The following is a 19,832-nucleotide window of genomic DNA, read 5'->3' on the forward strand; positions in this document are numbered from 1 at the left end:
GTGACCTTGGGCGGAGCCCACTGTGATTGGCTACAAGCTTTCCTTTCTCTTCCAGTCAGACAACTATTTCGATGAGTGCTATTGTCCCATGAGACAAGTACGCTCTCTGATTGGTCTTCCATGCATGAGTGACGCAGAAACAGCCTATAGACGCCACGAGTCGGCGGCGCTACCGAGGGGCTGTGGGCGCTGCAGCTGGAACTTCGGGCTGTCAGTGCGCTTCCAGCTCCTCACCCCGACCCCGCGCGCAGCCCGCACTATGGCAGCCCCGCCGCAGCTGAGGGCTCTGCTCGTAGTCGTCAACGCACTGCTGCGCAAGCGCCGCTACCACGCTGCGTTGGCCGTGCTTAAGGGCTTCCGGAACGGGGCTGTGTGAGTGGGGCCGTCGGGCCGGGCTGGGGCTGAGGGATGTCCTGGCTGGGGTCAGAGGCGCGAGTTCGAAGTCCGATTCCTCGGTGTCGTTTGTCCTGGAGCAGTCCTCGTGTGTCTCTAAGTCTCGGAGGTCACCATCTGTGCAATGGGAGCTGGATTTCGGGTTGCGCCCCTTCCCAGCTCTGAACTGGGGTTCCCACTGCACATTTTCTGGGTCTTACAACCTTTGCAGCCTGGCCCTCTTGCTTTGACTCCTCCCATGCCAGCTCCTGTATCCCCTCATTTGGGTTCAGTTCACCTCGCCTCTCTGTGTGCCTTTGGGCCTGACTGGCCTCAACGGCCCCATCTGCACAATGGGGAACTGGACTCTGGCCTCTAGCTGGCAGGCAGATGCCTCCTGTCTATCCTGTCCCCATGAAGCTTGCCCATGGGCTTGCATCCTGCTTCTCACTCCTCACCTGTAGGACTCCAGCGCTAAGTCCCATTTGGCTCAGGGGGCTGCTGGGACGTGACAATGAATGTAAAAGAAGCTGCAGCTATCCTGGCATCTTACCTGCAAGAGAGGTCTTGGGGTCATTGCCCTGGCTGGTGCCTAGAGGGGAGCTCAGTCTCCTTTAAACCTAGTGCATAACAGCCACCATTTATTGAGGGCCTATAGTGCCAGAACCGGGGACAAAGCAGAGAACAAACCAGAGAAAGTGGTTTGTGTCCCCCAGAATTGGCATCCTAGTGGCAACGTGGGATGGTGGGAAGGATGTGGTTGCCTTGGCTTGAACCCTGGCCCCACCTACCCGTGTGATCTGGAGGAAGTCATTTAGCTTCTCTAAGCCTCAATATCTGTAAAATGGGCATGGTACTAGTACTTATACTATCAGGATTGAGTCAATATGTGTGAAATGCTTAGCACAGGCTGGCCACAGTGGCTCACACCTGTAATCCTAGCACTTTGGGAGGCCGAGGCGGGCAGATTATCTGAGGTCAGGAGTTCGAGACTAGCCTGGCCAACATGGCAAAACCCCGTTTCAACCAAAAATACAAAAATTAGCTGGGTGTAGTGTCATATGCCTGTAGTCTCAGCTACATGGGAGGCTGAGGCAGGAGAACTGCTTGAACCCAGGAGGTGGAGGTTGCAGTGAGCTGAGATTGCGCCACTGCACTCCAGCCTGGGTGACAGAGTGAAACTCCATCTCAAAAGGAAAAAAAAAAAAAAAGTAAGTTTCATCAGGCCATAACTTTATCTATTTTGTTCCTTGGTGTATTACTAGCACCTGGTATTTAGTAGTTTCTCAAATATTTATTGAATGAATGAATAAGTGTGCAAGATCAGAATTGCCATTGTCCCCATTTTCCAGATGAAAAGGCTGTAGCTCAGAAGTAGACCCATTGCTCATGGCCACAGCACTTGGTCACGGTTGGAGCCAGGATTCAAACCCAAGGATGCCTGGCACCAGTGCCAGGCTCTTGGCTCCCATGGACACTCAAGAGTCAGGTTCCCACTGGGTCTGGCCAGATTATATCAGCCATTCCTTCATGTGCCCTGAGATAACAGATAACATCAGTGACCCTTTTGCCAAGTTTTTTTTTATTTTTTTTAGATGGAGTGTCGCTCTGTCACCCAGGCTGGAGTGCAGTGGCGCAATCTCGGCTCACTGCAAGCTCCGCCTCCCAGGTTCATGCCATTCTCCTGCCTCGGCCTCCCAAGTAGCTGGGAGTACAGTAGCTCCTGGGACTACAGGCACCCGCCACCACACCCGGCTAATTCTTTGTATTTTTAGTAGAGACGGGGTTTCACCGTGTTAGCCAGGATGGTCTCAATCTCCTGACCTCATGATCCACTCGCCTCGGCCTCCCAGAGTGCTGCTGGGATTCAGGCGTGAGCCGCCGCACCCAGCGCCCCCCGACTTTTTTTTTTGTTGAGATGGGGTCTCGCTCTGTTGCCCAGGCTGGAGTGCACTGGTGTGATCTCGGCTCACTGCGACCTCCGCCTCCTGGGTTCACGCAATTCTCCTGCTTCAGCCTCCCAAGTAGCTGGGACTACAGGTACGTGCCATCATGCCCAGCTAATTTTTTGTATTTTTAGTAAAGATGGGTTTCACCATGCTGGCCAGACTGGTCTTGAATTCCTGATCTCATGACCACCTGCCTGGGCCTTCCAAAATTCTGGGATTACAGGTGTGAGCCACCGCACCCAGCGCCCCCACACATCTTTTAAAAAATTTTATGTTGAAATAATTTTAGATTTATAATTTCCTCATTTTACACAATTATTGCTGTGCTGCACACACATCTATACACCTTGCCCTAATAAATTGTGCCTCCGTATCAGTGTGCATAAAGCTGCCTCATTCTATTTTTTTTTTTTTTTTGAGACAGAGTCTTGCTTTGTTGCCCAGGCTGGAGTGCAGTGGCACTATCTCGGCTCACTGCAACCTTCGCCTCCCAGATTCAAGCAATTCTCCTGCTTCAGCCTCCCGAGTAGCTAGGATTACAGGTGTGTGCCACCACATCCAGCTAATTTTTGTATTTTTAGTAGAGACGGGGTTTCGCTATATTGGCCAGGCTGGTCTTGAACTCCTGACCTCAGGTGATCCACCCGCCCCTGCCTCCCAAAGTGCTGGGATTACAGGCATGAACCACCACACCTGGCCTTTTTTTTTATTTTTTTAAATTTAAAAATAGGGTCTTGCTCTGTCGCCCAGGCTGGAGTGCACTGGTGTGATCATAGCTCACTGTAGCCTTGAACTCCTGGGTTCCAGGAATCCTCGCACCTCAGCCTCCTGAGTGGCTAGGACTACAGGTGCACAACACCATACCCAGCTAATTTTTCATACTTTTTGTAAACACGGGGTATCACTACGTTGCCCAGGCTGGTCTCAAGCTCCTGGGCTCAAGCGATCCACCCACCTCAGCCTCCCAAAGTGCTGGGATTACAGGCATGAGTCACTGCACTTGGTCAAATTTTTTATTTTTTGTAGAGATTTTTTATTTTTTGTAGAGATGGGGGTCTCACCATGTTGCCCAGGCTGGTCTTGAACTCATGGCCTTAAGCAATCCTCCTACCTTGGCCTCCCAGAGTGCTAGGATTACAGGCATGAGCCACCGCACCCAGCCTTAGACACAGGTTTGATTCCAGTCTTTTGTTTTTTCAAACAAGCCTGCAGTGAACATTCATGTATATTTTGGGAGACAATAGTATGTGGCTCATGACCATTGTCTCAAGGAGGCTGTCAGGATTTTTAGACCTTGTAGCCTGGTAAGACCAGGGTCGGGTACCTGGAGAACTTAGTCAGGGATAGGGGTAGGGGTGGAGGTGTCCAATAAAGAAGAATAAGAAAAGAAGAGACACTAATATTGATTGAGCTAGGAACTTTCACATGTGCGTAACTGCCAAAAGCCATTCTGTAAAATGGAGAATACCTTTTGTTGATGGGAAAAGGGAGGTTCAGAGAGGTTAACTGATTTATCCAAGTTCACACAGCAAAATATGGCAGGGATTTGGCACCAAATACCACTGTCTTTCTTCTATTCATCTGAGTATAGTTAAAACAATAAAAGTAAACATGGTCTTGTTCACATCATTCCTAGATCCCTAAATGAGGAAGGGGAAAGGAGGGGTGGGGGAAGAGGTTTGAATCTTAAAAAGAGGCAATTACGTAACAATTATGTAACATTTAAAATATTTAATAATTTTAAAAGCAGTACTTAATCATAGATAATTCTGGAAGTCTAGAAAAGTTTAAAAAGCAACCAAAAATAAATTATATATTCCTCCAGTGCAGTGGGCATTGCTAGTAACAGTGGCATATTTCCTTCCAATTTTTTATTTTATTTTATTTTTGTTTTTGAGACAGAGTCTTAGTCTGCTGCCCAGGCTGGAGTACAGTGGCGTGATCTTAACTCGCTGCAGCCTCTACCTCCTGGGTTAAAGAGATTCTCCTGCCTCAGCCTCCTGAGTAGCTGGGATTATAGGTGCCTGCCACCACACCCAGCTAATTTTTGTAGTATTTTTAGTAGAGACAGGGTTTCACCATGTTGTCCAGTCTGGTCTCAAACTCCTGACCTCAAATGATCTGCCCACTTCAGCCTCCCAAAGTGCCAACCGTTTTATAAATGCATTTTTACAAAGTTGAGGTCCTCCTTTGTTTAATAGTTAGAAAGAGGTACATTTTGAATAGATACAGTGTTACCTAAGAGCTGTTTTAGGGAATTTGTTAACTTTAAGATGAGCCAAGCTGAAGATAAAACCTTCTAGAAATGACATTGTCATGGGTAAGGGCTGTTCTGGCATCGGTCAGTCAACAGTTATTTATCAAGCACATGTTATATGTCAGGTACCATGTGGGGTGCTAGGGACTATGCAGATGACAAGCCAGACACATTCCCTGTCTTCACAGAGCCCACAGTCTAGCACAGGAAAGAGATCATTATAATAGAATAAATACTTAATAACCGAGTCATTAAATTGGGAAGATGAAGTGCTGGTGAGAAGTTTTGGGATCTGTGGCAATGAAAAATTGCCCAAACCTAGGCTGGAGCATCAGGAGGCCTTTGCAGAGGGCCCAGCTGAGACCGGAAGGCTGAGGGAAGGTGGCTGGGGAGGAGCACGCCAGGTAGTAGGAACCGCCAGGCCAAAGCCAGGAGCAGAGAAGAACCTCATGTGTCAGATGCAGTCCAGGAAGGACAGTGTGGCTGGAGCAGTAGAGGAGGGCCCTGGGGTGAGATAGGGGCAGTGAGCAGGGGCCAAGGCTGTAGCACTTGCAAGGCTGCAGGGAAGAGCTTGGAATTTGTTCTGTGAGTAGTGGAAAGATGTTAGAGGATTTTAAGCTGGGAGTGATGTGATGAGATTGATGTTTTTAAAAGATGAGACTGGCTAGGATGGGCAGGATGGCTCACGCCTGTAATCCCAGCACTTTGGGAGGCCGAGGCGGGCGGATCACCTGAGGTTGAGAGTTCGAGACCAGCCTGACCAACAGGGAGAAACCCCGTCTCTACTAAAAATACAAAGTTAGCCAGGCATGGTGGCACATGCCTGTAATCCCAGCTACTCGGGAGGCTGAGGCAGGAGAATTGCTTGAACCCGGGAGGCGGAGTTTGCAGTGAGCTGAGGTCATGCCATTGCACACCAGGCTGGGCAACAAGAGCAAAACTTCGTCTCAAAAAAAAAAAAAAAAAAAAGAGACTGGCTGCAGTGAGAATGTCAGGATGGAGCAGAGGGAGCAATTCCACAAAGCCAGTTGAGCAAGGATGGTGGACCTTTTACACGTACCATCTCCTTCCATCAAAATTATGGGGCCGGGCACAGTGGCTCACGCCTGTAATCCCAACACTTTGGGAGGCCGAGGTGGGCAGATCACCTGAGCTCAGGAGTTTGAGACCAGCCTGGCCAACATGGAGAAACCTTGTCTCTTATACTAAAAATACAAAAATTAGCCAGGCGTGGTGGCACGTGCCTGTAATCCCAGCTACTTGGGAGGCTGAAGCAGGAGAATTGCTTGAACCCAGGAGGTGGAGGTTGCAGTAAGCCAAGATCATACCACTGCACTTCAAGCCTGGGCTACAGAGAGAAACTCTGTCTCAGAAAAGAAAAAAGAAATTACAACCAGCCCTCTGAGGTTTAACATCCCTTTTTGAGGTGGGTGGATCACCTGAGATCAGGAGTTCCAGACCAGCCTAGGCAACATGGTGAAACTCCATCTCTACTAAAAACACAAAAATTAGCCTGGCATGGTGGCTGGCGCCTGTAATCCCAGCTACTTGGGAGGCTGAGACAGGAGAATTTCTTTTTTTTTTTTTTTTTTTTTTTTTTGAGACGGAGTCTCGCTCTGTCGCCCAGGCTGGAGTGCAGTGGCGCAATCTCGGCTCACTGCAAGCTCCGCCTCCCGGGTTCACGCCATTCTCCTGCCTCAGCCTCTCCGAGTAGCTGGGACTACAGGCGCCCGCCACCACGCCCGGCTAATTTTTTGTATTTTTGGTAGAGACGGGGTTTCACCGTGGTCTCGATCTCCTGACCTCGTGATCCGCCCGCCTCGGCCTCCCAAAGTGCTGGGATTACAAGCGTGAGCCACCGTGCCCGGCGACAGGAGAATTTCTTGAACCCGGGAGGCCGAGGCTACAGTGAGCCAAGATTGCACCACTGTACTCCAGCCTGGGCGACGGAGTGAGACTCCATCTCAAAAAAACAAACAAAAAACATCCCTTTTTATGCTGAGCGTGATGGCACAAACCTGTAGTCTCAGCTACTCAGGGAGCTGAGGCTGGAGGATTGCTGGAGCCCAGGAGTTCAGGGCTGCAGTGAGCTATGATCGTACCACTGCACACCAGCCTGGGAGACAGAGTGAGGCTCTGTCGCTAAATAATTAAAAATAAACATCCCTTTTTATGGTGCGGAAACTGAGGCTGAGAGAAGTTAAAGGACACGCCTGAGACCATACTACCAGGAAGTATCAGATCCAGGATTTGCATCCAGCATGATTTCCCCTCCCAAAGTGGTGTTAGAATTTGGGATGGGGGGAGAGAACAAGGGGTCAAAAGGACAGCCCAAAAAGAAAGTGCGACACAATGACATTATAGTAACTGTTTTCTTCTGTTTCTACAGCTATGGAGCCAAAATCCGGGCCCCTCACGCGCTTGTCATGACCTTTCTCTTCCGGAATGGCAGGTACACATCCCTCAAACTGGGAGAGAATGTGGTCAGCCCTCAGTGCCAGGACAGTCATAATAGCTTCCTAGCTGGGTCTACCCTGTCCCATCACGCCTCCTAAAGTCCAACTCTTGTTTTGTTGTGTTTTGTTGTTGTTGTTGTTGTTGTTGAGATGGAGTCTCTCTGTCGCCCAGGCCAGAGTGCAGTGATGATCTTGGTTCACTGCAACCTCCGCCTCTGGGGTTCAAGCGATTCTCCTGCTTCAGTCTCCTGAGTAGCTGGGACTATAGGCACCCGCCACCACACCTGGCTAATTTTTGTATTTTTAGTAGAGATGGAGTTTCACCATATTGGCCAGGCTGGTCTTCAACTCCTGACTTCAGGCGATCAGCCGCCTGGGCCTCCCACAGTGCTGGGATTACAGGTGTGAGTCACCGTGCCCGGCCCTAAAGTCCAACTCTGATCCCATTATCCCTGCTTGAAAACTCCCTGTGCCCTCCAAGGAAGCCCAGCTTCCAGGCCTGGCCTTCAGGGCCTTCTGCAGTCTGGCCTCAGCTGACCCCTTGTTGTGTCCACCCTGGGGTGCCCTTGGCACACAGAACTCGCTGCCATTCCATGCACATGCCATGTGTAGCTCCACCTGCACACATCTGCTCATGCAGCACCCCCGCCAGGAGTGCCTTTGGCTCACAGTCCATCTTTACTTCCCTCCTGGCAATCCAGACCAGTTCTCTGAGGATCACTTCCTCCTCAAATCTCCCTGATCTCTCGTCTCTCGCTGAAGCGTCTTCCCCTTCCTCTCGTCTCCCGTAGCTCTTCCCTCAAGGCACTTCTCAGAAAACGGGTTGCGGTCTAGTGTTTAATGCATATAGGCTCATGTGGAACATAGAGGAATCATGCACTGGTAGCCTCCAGGCCAAATCCAACTTGCAAGATGTGCTCATTTTGTATTTTTATCTTTTTATTTTTTTCTGTTTGTTTTGTTTTTGTTGTCCTCCAAGTCATTTTTTGAAAAACTGAACTCATGTGTTCATTCAGCAGATATTTATTGAGCATCTGCTATGTGCCAGACACTGTTCTAGGTACTGGGGATACAGCAGTGAACAAAACAGACAGTGACTCCTGCTGACATTCTAGCAAGGGGTGGCAGAAAATAAACATAGTAGCCGGGCGCGGTGGCTCATGCTTGTAATCCCAGCACTTTGGGAGGCCGAGGCGGGCGGATCACGAGGTCAGGAGATCGAGACCACGGTGAAACCCCGTCTCTACTAAAAATACAAAAAATTAGCTGGGCGTGATGGCAGGCGCCTGTAGTCCCAGCTACTCGGAGAGGCTGAGGCAGGAGAATGGTGTGAACCCGGGAGGCGGAGCTTGCAGTGAGCCGAGATCGTGCCACTGCACTCCAGCCTGGGTGACAGAGCAAGACTCCGTCTCAAAAAAGAAAATAAACATAGTAAGGAGAGTCTGTGGTATGTTAGAAGGTGCTATGGTTATGGAAAAGCGAAATTAGAGCAGGGAAAAAGGGAAAGGGCATCAGAAGTGCTGAGGGGACAGGTTGCAGAATTAAATAGGGAAGGCCTCTATGAGAAAGTGACATTGGAGTAAAGACTTGAAGGAGACAGAGTTATCCAGGTGGATATGAGGGGAAAGAGTGAGTGTTCCAGGCCATGGGCATAGCCAGTGCAAAGGCCTTGAGATGGAATCCTGCTTGATAAGTGTGAGGAGGCTGGAGCAGAGGGGCTGAAGGGGAGAGAGGATAGAGAGGCGGGTCACAGCTTGACCTGGGTTGGTCCTCTGCAGCTTTGGGCCATAGAGAGGAATTTGGCTTTTCTTTTAAGTGAAATGGGAAATTGTTGTAAGATTTTGAGCAGGGCTACACCATTATTTGACTTATGTGTTAACAGCGTGAGAGTTAAGAATTTGCTGCTAGGCCAGGCGCAGTGGCTCACACCTATAATCCCAACATTTTGGGAGGCTGAGGTGGTACACTTGAGGTCAGGAGTTCAAGACCAGCCTGGCCAACATGGCAAAACCCTGTCTCTACTAAAAAATACAAAGATTAGGTTGGGCACAGTGGCTCATGCCTGTAATCCCAGCACTTTGGGAAGCCGAGGCAGGCAGATCACGACGTCAGGAGATCAAGACCATCCTGGCCAACATGGTGAAACCCCGTCTCTACTAAAAATACAAAAATTAGCTGGGCGTGCTGGCACACACCTGTGGTCCCAGCTACTCGGGAGGCCGAGGCAGGAGAATTGCTTGAACCTGAGAGGCGGAGATTGCAGTGAGCCGTGATCGCGCTACTGCGCTCCAGCCTGGGCCACACAGAGCGAGACTCCGTCTCAAAATAAATAAATAAATGAACAAACAAAGATTAGTCAGATGTGATGTTGCACACCTGTAGTCCCAGCTACTCGGGAGGCTGAGGCAGGAGAATCGCTCAAACCCAGGAGGAAGTGGTTGCAGTGAGCCCAGATCATGCCACTGGACTCCAGCCTGGGCAACAGAGCTAGACTCCATCTCAGAGAAAAAAAAAAAAAAATTGCTGCCAGGTTAAGAACATATTGGTGTCGGGGGAGGGGAGCGGGGCCACCCAAGGGCAGAAGCAGGTTCCCTCCAGGAGGCTGTGGCAGTGATGCAAGTGAGCGAATGTCGGGCTTGGACCTCAGTGGTGCTGGTGCAGGTGAGAAGAGTGGTCAGTCTCTAGACACATTTTGAAGGCAGGGTTAGCACCAACATTTAAAAACTGGTAGATTCCACATGGAAATCCAGCTTTCCTGACTTAGAACTGGCAAAACTGGGGCCTGTGTTTGTGTGGGGTGAGAGCCAGCTGCTCCTGGCTGTCCCCAGTCACCTGGAAGATTTCCCCGTGGACTCTCTCACTCATTCAGGGTCTTCGTCTAGCCTTAAGAGCACCTGAGTTTGCCATTCCTGAATTGGGAGGAGTAGACTCTGCTCCTTCTCTGTGTTGTCCTTCCTGCCCCCTAGTATTTTTTTTTTTTTTTTTTTTTTTTAATTTTTAGAGACAGGGTCTCTGTCACCCAGACTGGAGTGCTGTGGCACAATCACAGTTCACTGCAGACTCAAGCAAACCTCCTTCAGCCTCCCGAGTAGCAGGAACTACATGCGTGTGCCACCACACCTGGCTAATTTTTTCTATTTTTTATAGAGATGAGGTCTCATTATGTTGCCCAGGCTGGTCTGGAACTCCTGGGCTCAAGGGATCTGCATGTGTTGACCTCTCAAAGTGCTGGGATGACAGGTGTGAGCCACTGTGTCTGGCCTCCTAGTAATTTTTTCTTTTTTTAAGGTAGAGTCTCTCTGTCGTCCAGGCTGGAATGCAGTGGCGCCATCTCAGCTCAGCCTCCCAAAGTGTTGGGGTTATAGGCGTGAACCACTGCACCTGGCCTCTAGTGATTTTTAAGAGATAAAAAGAATAGCCTCCTCTATTTAAATGTTCACTTCTCAGGATAAAGACCAAACTCAGCATGGCCCCACTGTCTCTGCCCTGCACCCTCCCCACAAACTCTTTGGTTCTCTGCCCATGGCCACGGTGGCTTCTCTCTGCTCCTTTCCTCACACTCCCTGACCCTCCTCCGGGCCTGGCTTGTGCTGAGCCCTCTGCCTGGGATGCAGCTCCCCTTTCCTCTTGACCTCCTCATCAGGAAGATCCCAGCGCCATCTCTTGTCAAGGTCAAAGTTCTTTTTGTGATTATTTATTTAACATTTTCCTCTCCCAGCAGATCATAAGCCCCTGAGGGCGGCGAGCAGATCTGTTTCTTGGGCGGCCAGCAGATGTTTCTTCTCAGAATCATATCCCCAGATCCAGCACATGGCAGACACTCCTTCACGTTTACTCAAAAAAAATTTATTAAGCACCTACTATGTGCCAGGCCCTGCAGATGAACAAGCCAGATCCAGACACCACCCTCCTGTAGCTGCTACTGGGGTGGGGGAAGATAATAAGCACATAAATGTCAGTTGGTGACCATAGCTAGGAAGGAAAAGAAAATTAGGGTCAGGACAGGATATGATGGGTATTCTGTTCTGTAGGGTGATCAGGGAAGGTCTCCTTGGGGAGGTGGCACTGAGTCAAGGCCTGAATCAAGGGAGAGAACATGAAGGGTAGAGGCCGGTGACTGAATGAGCATTATTCCGAGCTCCTTGGCTGGTTGTTAGGCATGCCCAGTGCGTAAAGGCCCTTGGGGCTGCTGAGCCTGCACTCATGGCAGGGGCACCTGTGTTTGTGCAGCCTCCAGGAGAAGCTGTGGGCCATACTGCAGGCCACGTATATCCACTCCTGGAACCTGGCACGGTTTGTGTTCACCTACAAGGGTCTCCGTGCCCTGCAGTCCCGCATACAAGGCAAGACCTACCCAGCACACGCATTCCTGGCAGCCTTCCTCGGGGGTATCCTGGTGTTTGGAGAAAACAATAACATCAACAGCCAGGTAAAGATCCTCCAGAGGTGGGGGTAGTGAGGGGGGTGTGATTCAGCACAGAGGTGGGGGTGATGGAAGGGGGCGTGGTTCAGTGCAGAGGTGGGGGGTGACGGAAGGGGGCGTGGTTCAGTGTAGAGGTGGGGGTGCGCGAAGAGAGCTTGTTTCAGTATAGAGGTAGGAGTGGGGGAAGGGGCATGATTTAGTGTAGAGGTAGGAGTGGGGGAAGAGGTGTGGTTCTGTATAGAGGTAGGAGTGGGGGAAGTGCGTGGTTCAGGGTAGGGGTGACGGAAGGGGCATGGTTCAGTGTTGAGGTAGGGGTGGGGGAACGGGCGTGGTTCAGTGTAGAGGTAGGAGTGGGGGAAGGGGTGTGGTTCAGTGTAGAGTTATGAGTGGGGGGAAAGGTTGTGGTTCAGTGTAGAGGTGGGGGTGGGGGAAGGGACATGGTTCAGTGTAGAGGTGGGGGTGGGGGAAGGGGCATGGTTCAGTGTCCAGGCAGGGGTGGGGGAAGGGGTGTGGTTCAGTGTAGAGTAATGAGGGGGGAAGGGCATGGTTCAGTGTAGAGGTAGGAGTGGGGGAAGGGGTGTGGTTCAGTGTAGAGTTATGAGTGGGGGGAAGGGACGTGGTTCAGTGTAAAGGTGGGGGTGGGGGAAGGGACGTGGTTCAGTGTAGAGGTGGGGGCGGGGGAAGGGACGTGGTTCAGTGTAGAGGTGGGGGTGGGGGAAGGGGCATGGTTCAGTGTCGAGGCAGGGGTGTGGTTCAGTGTAGCGTTATGAGTGGGGGGAAGGGCATGGTTCAGTGTAGAGGTAGGAGTGGGGGAAAGGGCGTGGTTCTGGATAGAGGTGGGAGTGGGGGAAAGGGCGTGGTTGTGGATAGAGGTGGGAGTGGGGGAAAGGGCGTGGTTGTGGATAGAGGTGGGAGTGGGGGAAAGGGCGTGGTTCTGGATAGAGGTGGGAGTGGGGGAAAGGGCGTGGTCTGGATAGAGGTGGGAGTGGGGGAAAGGGCGTGGTCTGGATAGAGGTGGGAGTGGGGGAAAGGGCGTGGTTCTCGATAGAGATGGGAGTGGGGGAAAGGGCGTGGTTCTGGATAGAGGTGGGAGTGGGGGAAAGGGCGTGGTTCTGGATAGAGGTGGGAGTGGGGGAAAGGGCGTGGTCTGGATAGAGGTGGGAGTGGGGGAAAGGGCGTGGTTCTGGATAGAGATGGGAGTGGGGGAAAGGGCGTGGTTCTGGATAGAGGTGGGAGTGGGGGAAAGGGCGTGGTTCTGGATAGAGGTGGGAGTGGGGGAAGGGGTGTGGTTCAATGTAGAGTTATGAGTGGGGAGAGGGGTGTGGTTCATTGTACAGTTATAAGTGGGGAGAAGGGCGTGGTTCAGTGTAGAGGTAGGAGTGGGCGAAGGGCGTGATTCTGTATAGAGGTAGGAGTGGGGGGAAAGGGCGTGGTTCAGTGTAGAGTTAGGAGTGGGGGAAGGAGCGTGGTTCAGTGTGGAGGTGGGATTGGGGGAAGGGGCCTGGTTCAGTTTAGAGGTGGGGGTGGGGGAAGGGGACTTGGTTCAGTGTAGAGGTATGGGTGGGGGAAGGGGTGTGGTTCAGTGTAGAGGTGGGGGTGGGAGAAGGCGTGGTTCAGTGTAGGGGGGTGGGGAAGGGGTGTGGTTTCATATAGAGGTAAGGGTAGGAGAAGGGGCGTGGTTCAGTCTAGAGGTGGGAGTAGGGAGGCGTGGTTTATTGTAGAGGTAGGGTTGGGGGGAGGGGCGTGGTTCTGTTTAGAGGTGGGGCTAGGGGAGGGGGCCCTGGTTCTGTATAGAGGTTGGGGTGGAGGTGATGAAGATGATAAACTCTTGGCTGTTGTGCATGTCTGAGTTCTGTGACTCACCAGTCCCTCTGTGACCTTGGGAAGGTCACTTCCCCTCAGTTTTTCCATCTGTAATTTCATGGTTCCCAAAAATCAATGCATGTGCTGGTCTCTGGGGCAAAGATTGTTTTTAAAAACCACTCTGTAGTGAAATGAGGGAAAAAAATGACCCTGAAGTAAGGTTTTCGTAAAAGAAAACTTAATACACTCTAAAAACTGTTTCTCATTCTGTGACTTGTCCTTTTTCTGGGTTAAAATTCGTTTTTGTTACGAAATGATGATGAATAAGAGACTAAAAGCTGGTCGTTGGGTTTTTGTTCTGTTTTGTTTTGTTTTGTTTTTATTGAGACAGAGTCTTGCTCTGTTGCCCAGGCTGGAGTGCAGTGCCATTGTTCTCGGCTCACTGCAACAACCTCCACTTCCCAGGTTCAAGCATTTCTCGTATCTCAGCCTTGGGACTACAAGCGCCTGCCACCATATCAGCTAATTTTTGTATTTTTAGTAGAGATGGGGTTTCACCATATTGGTCAGGCTGGGTCTGAAAGTCCTGACCTCAGATGATGCACCGCCGCTTGGTCTCCCAAAGTACAGCGTGAGCCACCGCGCCTGGGGGAATGCTAGTTGTTTTTTAATATTCTTTGGCAACCTGAAAAGTTGGCAGCCTCTCTCTACTTGCCTCCCTCAAATTTCTTTTTTTTTTTTTTTTTTTTTTTTTTTGAGACGGAGTCTCGCTCTGTCACCCAGGCTAGAGTGCAGTGGCGCAATCTTGGCTCACTGCAAGCTCCGCCTCCCGGGTTCACGCCATTCTCCTGCCTCAGCCTCTCCGAGTAGCTGGGACTACAGGCGCCCGCCACCACGCCCGGCTAATTTTTTGTATTTTTAGTAGAGACGGGGTTTCACTGTGGTCTCGATCTCCTGACCTCGTGATCCGCCCGCCTCGGCCTCCCAAAGTGCTGGGATTACAAGCGTGAGCCACCGCGCCCGGCTTCAAATTTCTTAAATATTTTTAAATTGTAAAAATAATTTTTAGGCCAGGCATGGTGGCTCATGCTGGTAATCCCATCTCCATTAAAAATGCAAAAAAATTAGGCATGGTGGCGCACAGCTGTAGTCTCAGCTGCTTGGGAGGCTGAGGCAGGAGAATCGCTTGAACCAGGGAGGCAGAGGTTACAGTGAGCCAAGATCGTGCCACTGCACTCCAGCCAGGGTGACAGAGCAAGACTGTCTCGAAAAAAAAAAAAGAAAAAAAAATTTTACCATTTTTCAGCCATAATTTTAATTGGCTGTCACATATAATTCCAGCACTTTGGTAGGCTGAGGCAGGAGGATTGCTTGAGGCCAGGAGTTTGAGACAGCCGGCGCAACAGACCAAGACCCTATCTCTAAAGTTTTTTTTTTTTTTTTAAACTACATCCAAAGTAAGCTGAAGAAAAGAAGCAATAAAAATTAGTGCAGAAATCGGGCGAGTGCTGTGGCTCCCACCTGTAATCACAGCACTTTGGGAGGCCAAGGTGGGCAGATCATCTGAGGTCAGGAGTTCAGGACCACCCTGGCCAACACGGTGAAACCCTATCTCTACTAAAAATATAAAAATTAGCTGGGCGTGGTGGGCGCCACCTGTAATCCCAGCTACTCCGGAGGCCGAGGCAGGAGAATCGCTTGAACCCAGCAGGTGGAGGTTGCAGTGAGCCAAGATCCAGTAAGCCCACTCTAGCCTGGGCGACAGAGCCAGATTCTGTCTCAGAAAAAAAAAAAAAAAAAAAAAATTAGTACAGAAATCAATGAAATTGCAAACAGGAAATCAATAGAGAAAAGGATCTAAACCAAAAGTTGATTCTTTGAAGAGATAAATAAAATAAATAAACCCCTAGCCAGGCTGTCTAAGAAAAAAAGAGAAATGAAACAAATTACTAATATCAAAAACAAAAGAGGGACATCACTATTGATCACCAGTAATTCCCATCATTCCCTCTTTGCAGATCAACATGTACCTGTTGTCACGTGTCCTGTTTGCCCTGAGCCGCCTGGCTGTAGAGAAGGGCTACATCCCTGAACCCAGGTGGGACCCGTTCCCGCTGCTCACTGCGGTGGTGTGGGGGCTGGTGCTGTGGCTCTTTGAATATCACCGATCCACCTTGCAGCCCTCGCTGCAGTCCTCCATGACCTACCTCTATGAGGACAGCAATGTATGGCACGACATCTCAGACTTCCTCATCTATAACAAGAGCCGCCCCTCCAATTAATACAGCCCTGAGGTGTCTAGCTGTGGCTCAAGATTTGGCCCTGTGCAGACCCTCCCAAAGGACCTGCCTTCTCAAGATCATAGGCCTCAGACTCCAACTGGTGTTATCCCAGGGTTCCGTTTGCCGAAGTAAAAACACTGATTTTCAAATCCCAGTGGGTACCTTTGTATGGTGGCACAAGTGGCCGAATCAGGCTGAGGAATCTAGGGCTTGGTTCCAGCTGTGCAGCTGACTTCTGTGAGACTGGAGCCAGCCACACCACTCTTTAGGCCTCAAGGGTCATGGAGCTCAGAGGAGGGCCCTGAGATCTCTTTCCGGTGGGTATGTTCATTCTTCAACTGTTCTTATGTCACAGAGGGCTCCTTGCTGGTGGGCAGTGGGTTGTAAATACTTTTTAAAAAACACTAAGTTCCTCATCTCAGATGCTGTTCTATTGGAGAGGTTCTAGAGTCCCACTGTCCAATAGAAACACATGAGCCATATATGTAATTAAAATGTTTCTAGTAGCCACATTACAAAAAAGTAGAAGGCTGGGCACTGTGGCTCACTCTTGTAATCTCAGAACTTTGGGAGGCTGAGGTGGGTGGATCACTTGAGCTCAGGAGCTTGAGACCAGCCTGGGCAACATGGTGAAACCCAGTTTCTACAAAAAATACATAAAATTAGCCGCATTCCATCACCCGTGGTTCCAGCTGAGGTGGGAGGATCACTTGAGCCTGTGAGGTCGAGGCTACAGTGAGCAAAGATCACGCCATTGCACTCCAGCCTGGGCGACAGTGAGACGCTGTCTCACCAAAAAAAAAAAAAAAAAAAAAAGATGAGATTAATCTTAACTATATATTTTAACACAAATTTCTAAAAGTTATTTCAACATATAATTAACATCATTAGATATTTTGTACTCTTTTTTGTATTAAGTATTCAAAATTGGGTGTGTATTTTGCCACCCACATTTTCAGGACTCAGTAGCCACATGTGGCTAGTGGCTGCTGTGACGGGCAACACAGATATAGAACGCTTGTATCCTCACAGAAGATTCTAGTGGACAGTGCAGATCTAGAGCTAGAGGACATGGGTTTGAGTCCCCACTCCCCACTGTGCAACCTTGGGGAAGGTTCTGGACCTCTCAGAGCCTCAATTTATCATAAAATGAAGATAATTGTAATGCCCTGGTCCTCACTGGACTTGTGCAACTACCACTGCTGCTTTACTAATTACTTTCATTTAGTGCATTCATACTCCCACTTGGGTGTTTTCCACATATTATTATTATTAATTTTTTAAGTAGCGACAGGGTCTCGCTTTGTCATTAGGGCTAGTCTCGACCTCCTAGCCTCAAGCAATCTTCCTGCCTCAGTCTCCCAAAGTGCTATGATTACAGGCATGAGCCACTGCCCCTAGCCTGCACATATTATTTTTAAACCATACGGTGGCCTTGCAAATGTGTGTTTTGGTCCCCATTTTACAGATGTAGAAACTGAGGGTCAGGCCAGCTGTGGTGGCTCACGCCTGTAATCCCAGCACTTTGGGAGGCTGAGGCAGGCAGATAACCTGAGATCAGGAGTTCTTGACCAGCCTGGCCAACATGGTGAAACCCCATCTCTACTAAAAATACAAAAATTAGCCAGGCATAGTGGCACGTCCCTATAATCCCAGCTACTCGGGAGGCTGAGGCAGAAGAATCGCTTGAACCTGGGAGGCAGAGGCTGCAGTGAGCTGAGGTGGCACCACTGCACTCCAGCCTGGGCCACAGAGCGAGACTGTGTCTAAGAAAGAAAAGAAGCCGGGCGCGGTGGCTCAAGCCTGTAATCCCAGCACTTTGGGAGGCCGAGGTGGGCGGATCACGAGGTCAGGAGATCCAGACCATCCTGGCTAACACGGTGAAACCCCGTCTCTACTAAAAATACAAAAAATTAGCCGGGCGTGTGGGCGGGCGCCTGTAGTCCCAGCTACTTGGGAGGCTGAGGCAGGAGAATGGCGTGAACCCAGGAGGCGGAGCTTGCAGTGAGCTGAGATCGCGCCACTGCACTCCAGCCTGGGCGACAGAGAAAGACTCCGTCTCAAAAAAAAAAAAAAGAAAGAAAAACGAAACTGAGAATCAGAGAGGAAAGTAACTTGCCCAAGGTAATACAACTAGTATAACAGCCAAATCAAGATTTGAACTCAGATTCGTCTGATTTCAAAGCCCATGTTTTTTCCAGTGCCTTGTTTCAAATTTAGAAACCTAAGCCATGCTATGCAAATGTTAGCTCATTATAGAATATGGGCCAGAAAGGGGTACAAATTCAAATGCCCACACGGGCCTACAATGACACAGTGCTATGCGATAAGTGATGGGGACATGGGAAACTGGAGACTTGTGTGCCAGTCTGATTTTTTCTTTTTTTTTTTTTTTGAGACGGAGTCTTGCTCTGTCGCCCAGACTGGAGTGCGGTGGAGCGATCTTGGCTCACTGCAAGCCCCGCCTCCCAGGTTTACTTACGCCATTCTCCTGCCTCAGCCTCCGGAGTAGCTGGGCGTACAAGTGCCCGCCACCACGCCCGGCTAATTTTTTGTATTTTTAGTAGAGATGGGGTTTCACCATGTTAGCCAGGATGGTCTCAATCTCCTGACCTCGTGATCCACCCACCTTGGCCTCTCAAAATGCTGGGATTACAGGCATGAATCACCGCACCTGGCCAAGTCCGATTTTTTCAAAACCACGATCCTGGACCAGGCACGGTGGCTCGCACCTGTAATCCCAGCACTTTGGGAGACTGAGGCAGGTGGATCACCTGAGGTCAGGAGTTCAAGACCAGCCTGGCCAACATGGAGAAATCCTGTCTCTACTAAAAATACAAAAATTAGCTAGACATGGTGGCGGGCACCTGTAATCCCAGCTACTCGGGAGGCGGAGGTGGGAGAATCTCTTGAACCTGGGGGGCTGCTGTGAGCCAAGATCGTTCCATTGCACTTCAGCCTGGGGGACAAAGTAAGACGCTGTCTCAAAAAAAAAAAAAAAAAAAAAACACAATCCTGGACAAATCAAACAAGTCTCCAGGAAAATTTGATCCATGGGCTACCAATTTGAGACCATTGGTCTTGTAGATATACTTTCATTAATATATTTACTCCATCAGTCTCTTTCTATATTTTAGAAGTTACTACTAGAAATGTACACAGGAGTCACTGGAGACCTTATTAAAATGCAGCTTCTGATTCAGTGAGCTGGGGTGGGGCCTGAGAGTCTGCATTTCTCCCAGGCTCCCTGGTGATGCTACTCTGAGTAACAAGGAGGTGGGGAATGATATGGAGCCGTCCATTATCCCATCTGACAAATGAGTCACAGAGCCCTTAGGTAATTGAGGTGGGATCAGTCTGACTCTGTAAGCTGTGTTTTCAGCCACAACATTTACTGCAAACTTGGAGTAGGTAATTATGAAGCTCCTTTAACTTGCTGTGGAGGTTGAATGAGCTCTGGAGCAAGGGGTCCGCAACCCCGGTACCGGTCCATGGCCTGTTCGGAACCGGGCCGCACAGCAGGAGTTGAAAGGTGGGCGAGCTAGCGAAGCTTCTTCTGTATTTACAGCCACTCCCCACTGCTCACATTACCACCTGAGCTCTGCCTTCTGTCAGATCAGTGGTGGCGTTAGAGGCTCATAGGAATGCAAACCCTATTGTGAACTGTGCATGCAAGGGATCTAGGTTGCATGCTCCTTATGAGAATCTAATGCCTGATGATCTGTTACTGTCTCCCGTCACCCCCGGATGGGACCATCTAGTTGCTGGAAAACAAACTCAGGGCTCCTAGTGATTCCACATTATGGTGAGTTGTATAATTATTTCATTATATATTACAAGGTAATAATAATAGAAATAAAATCCACAGTAAATGCAATGCACTTGAGTCATCCTGAAACCATGTCCCTCCCCAGCAGTCCGTGGAAAAATTGTCTTCCCCAAAACTGGTCCCTGGTGCCAAAAAGGTTGGGGACTGCTGCTCTGGGGGTTGAGGAGAGCAGAGGGCTTGGGCCATCACCAGGAAGGTTTTGTAGCAGATGGTGGGGGTGCCCTGCCTATAGCTCCTCTAACTGACGACTCTCGTGCACACCAGCCAGCTTTGCCAGTGGCTGCCCCTCCATCTTTCTGCCTGAGGATTATAGCTTGTCACTGGTGCCTCCTTTGCCAGCCTCTGGCAGGCCTGAAGGGCTGGGGAATGAGCACATCCTTGGAGCAACCTTCAACCAATGACTGATAAATACCCCCACGCCCACAGCCCGCATCTCTCACCCCTCGGGTGGCATAACTCAG

General features: G+C 50.0%; 1 protein-coding gene across 2 annotated transcripts; it reads left to right on the forward strand.

Moving 5' to 3' along the window:
• The first annotated feature begins 139 nt into the window (after window positions 1-139).
• Window positions 140-19,419, forward strand: PXMP4 (peroxisomal membrane protein 4). Of its 2 annotated transcripts, XM_055266480.2 has the most exons (4): window positions 140-372; window positions 6,968-7,030; window positions 11,265-11,463; window positions 15,279-19,419. In XM_055266480.2, exons 1-4 carry the CDS (start codon window positions 260-262, stop codon window positions 15,540-15,542), a joined length of 639 nt encoding a protein of 212 aa, XP_055122455.1. In that variant the 5' UTR covers window positions 140-259; the 3' UTR covers window positions 15,543-19,419. The 2 variants fall into 2 exon arrangements, with proteins under 2 accessions (XP_055122455.1, XP_063489902.1); XM_063633832.1 differs by lacking the exon at window positions 11,265-11,463 and having other exon boundaries at window positions 162-372.
• Window positions 19,420-19,832: the final 413 nt, after the last annotated feature.

Source organism: Symphalangus syndactylus, chromosome 24 (assembly GCF_028878055.3).
Source record: "Symphalangus syndactylus isolate Jambi chromosome 24, NHGRI_mSymSyn1-v2.1_pri, whole genome shotgun sequence".
Classification (NCBI taxonomy): Eukaryota; Metazoa; Chordata; class Mammalia; order Primates; family Hylobatidae; genus Symphalangus; species Symphalangus syndactylus.

Excerpts from the sequence above, each read along its gene's own strand:
- PXMP4 (XM_055266480.2), top strand. The coding sequence starts at position 260 with ATGGCAGCCCCGCCGCAGCTGAGGGCTCTGCTCGTAGTCGTCAACGCA. Across the intron at positions 373-6,967 it reads GGCTTCCGGAACGGGGCTGT|CTATGGAGCCAAAATCCGGG; the intron begins GTGAGTGGGGCC and ends CTGTTTCTACAG. Across the intron at positions 7,031-11,264 it reads TTTCTCTTCCGGAATGGCAG|CCTCCAGGAGAAGCTGTGGG; the intron begins GTACACATCCCT and ends GTGTTTGTGCAG.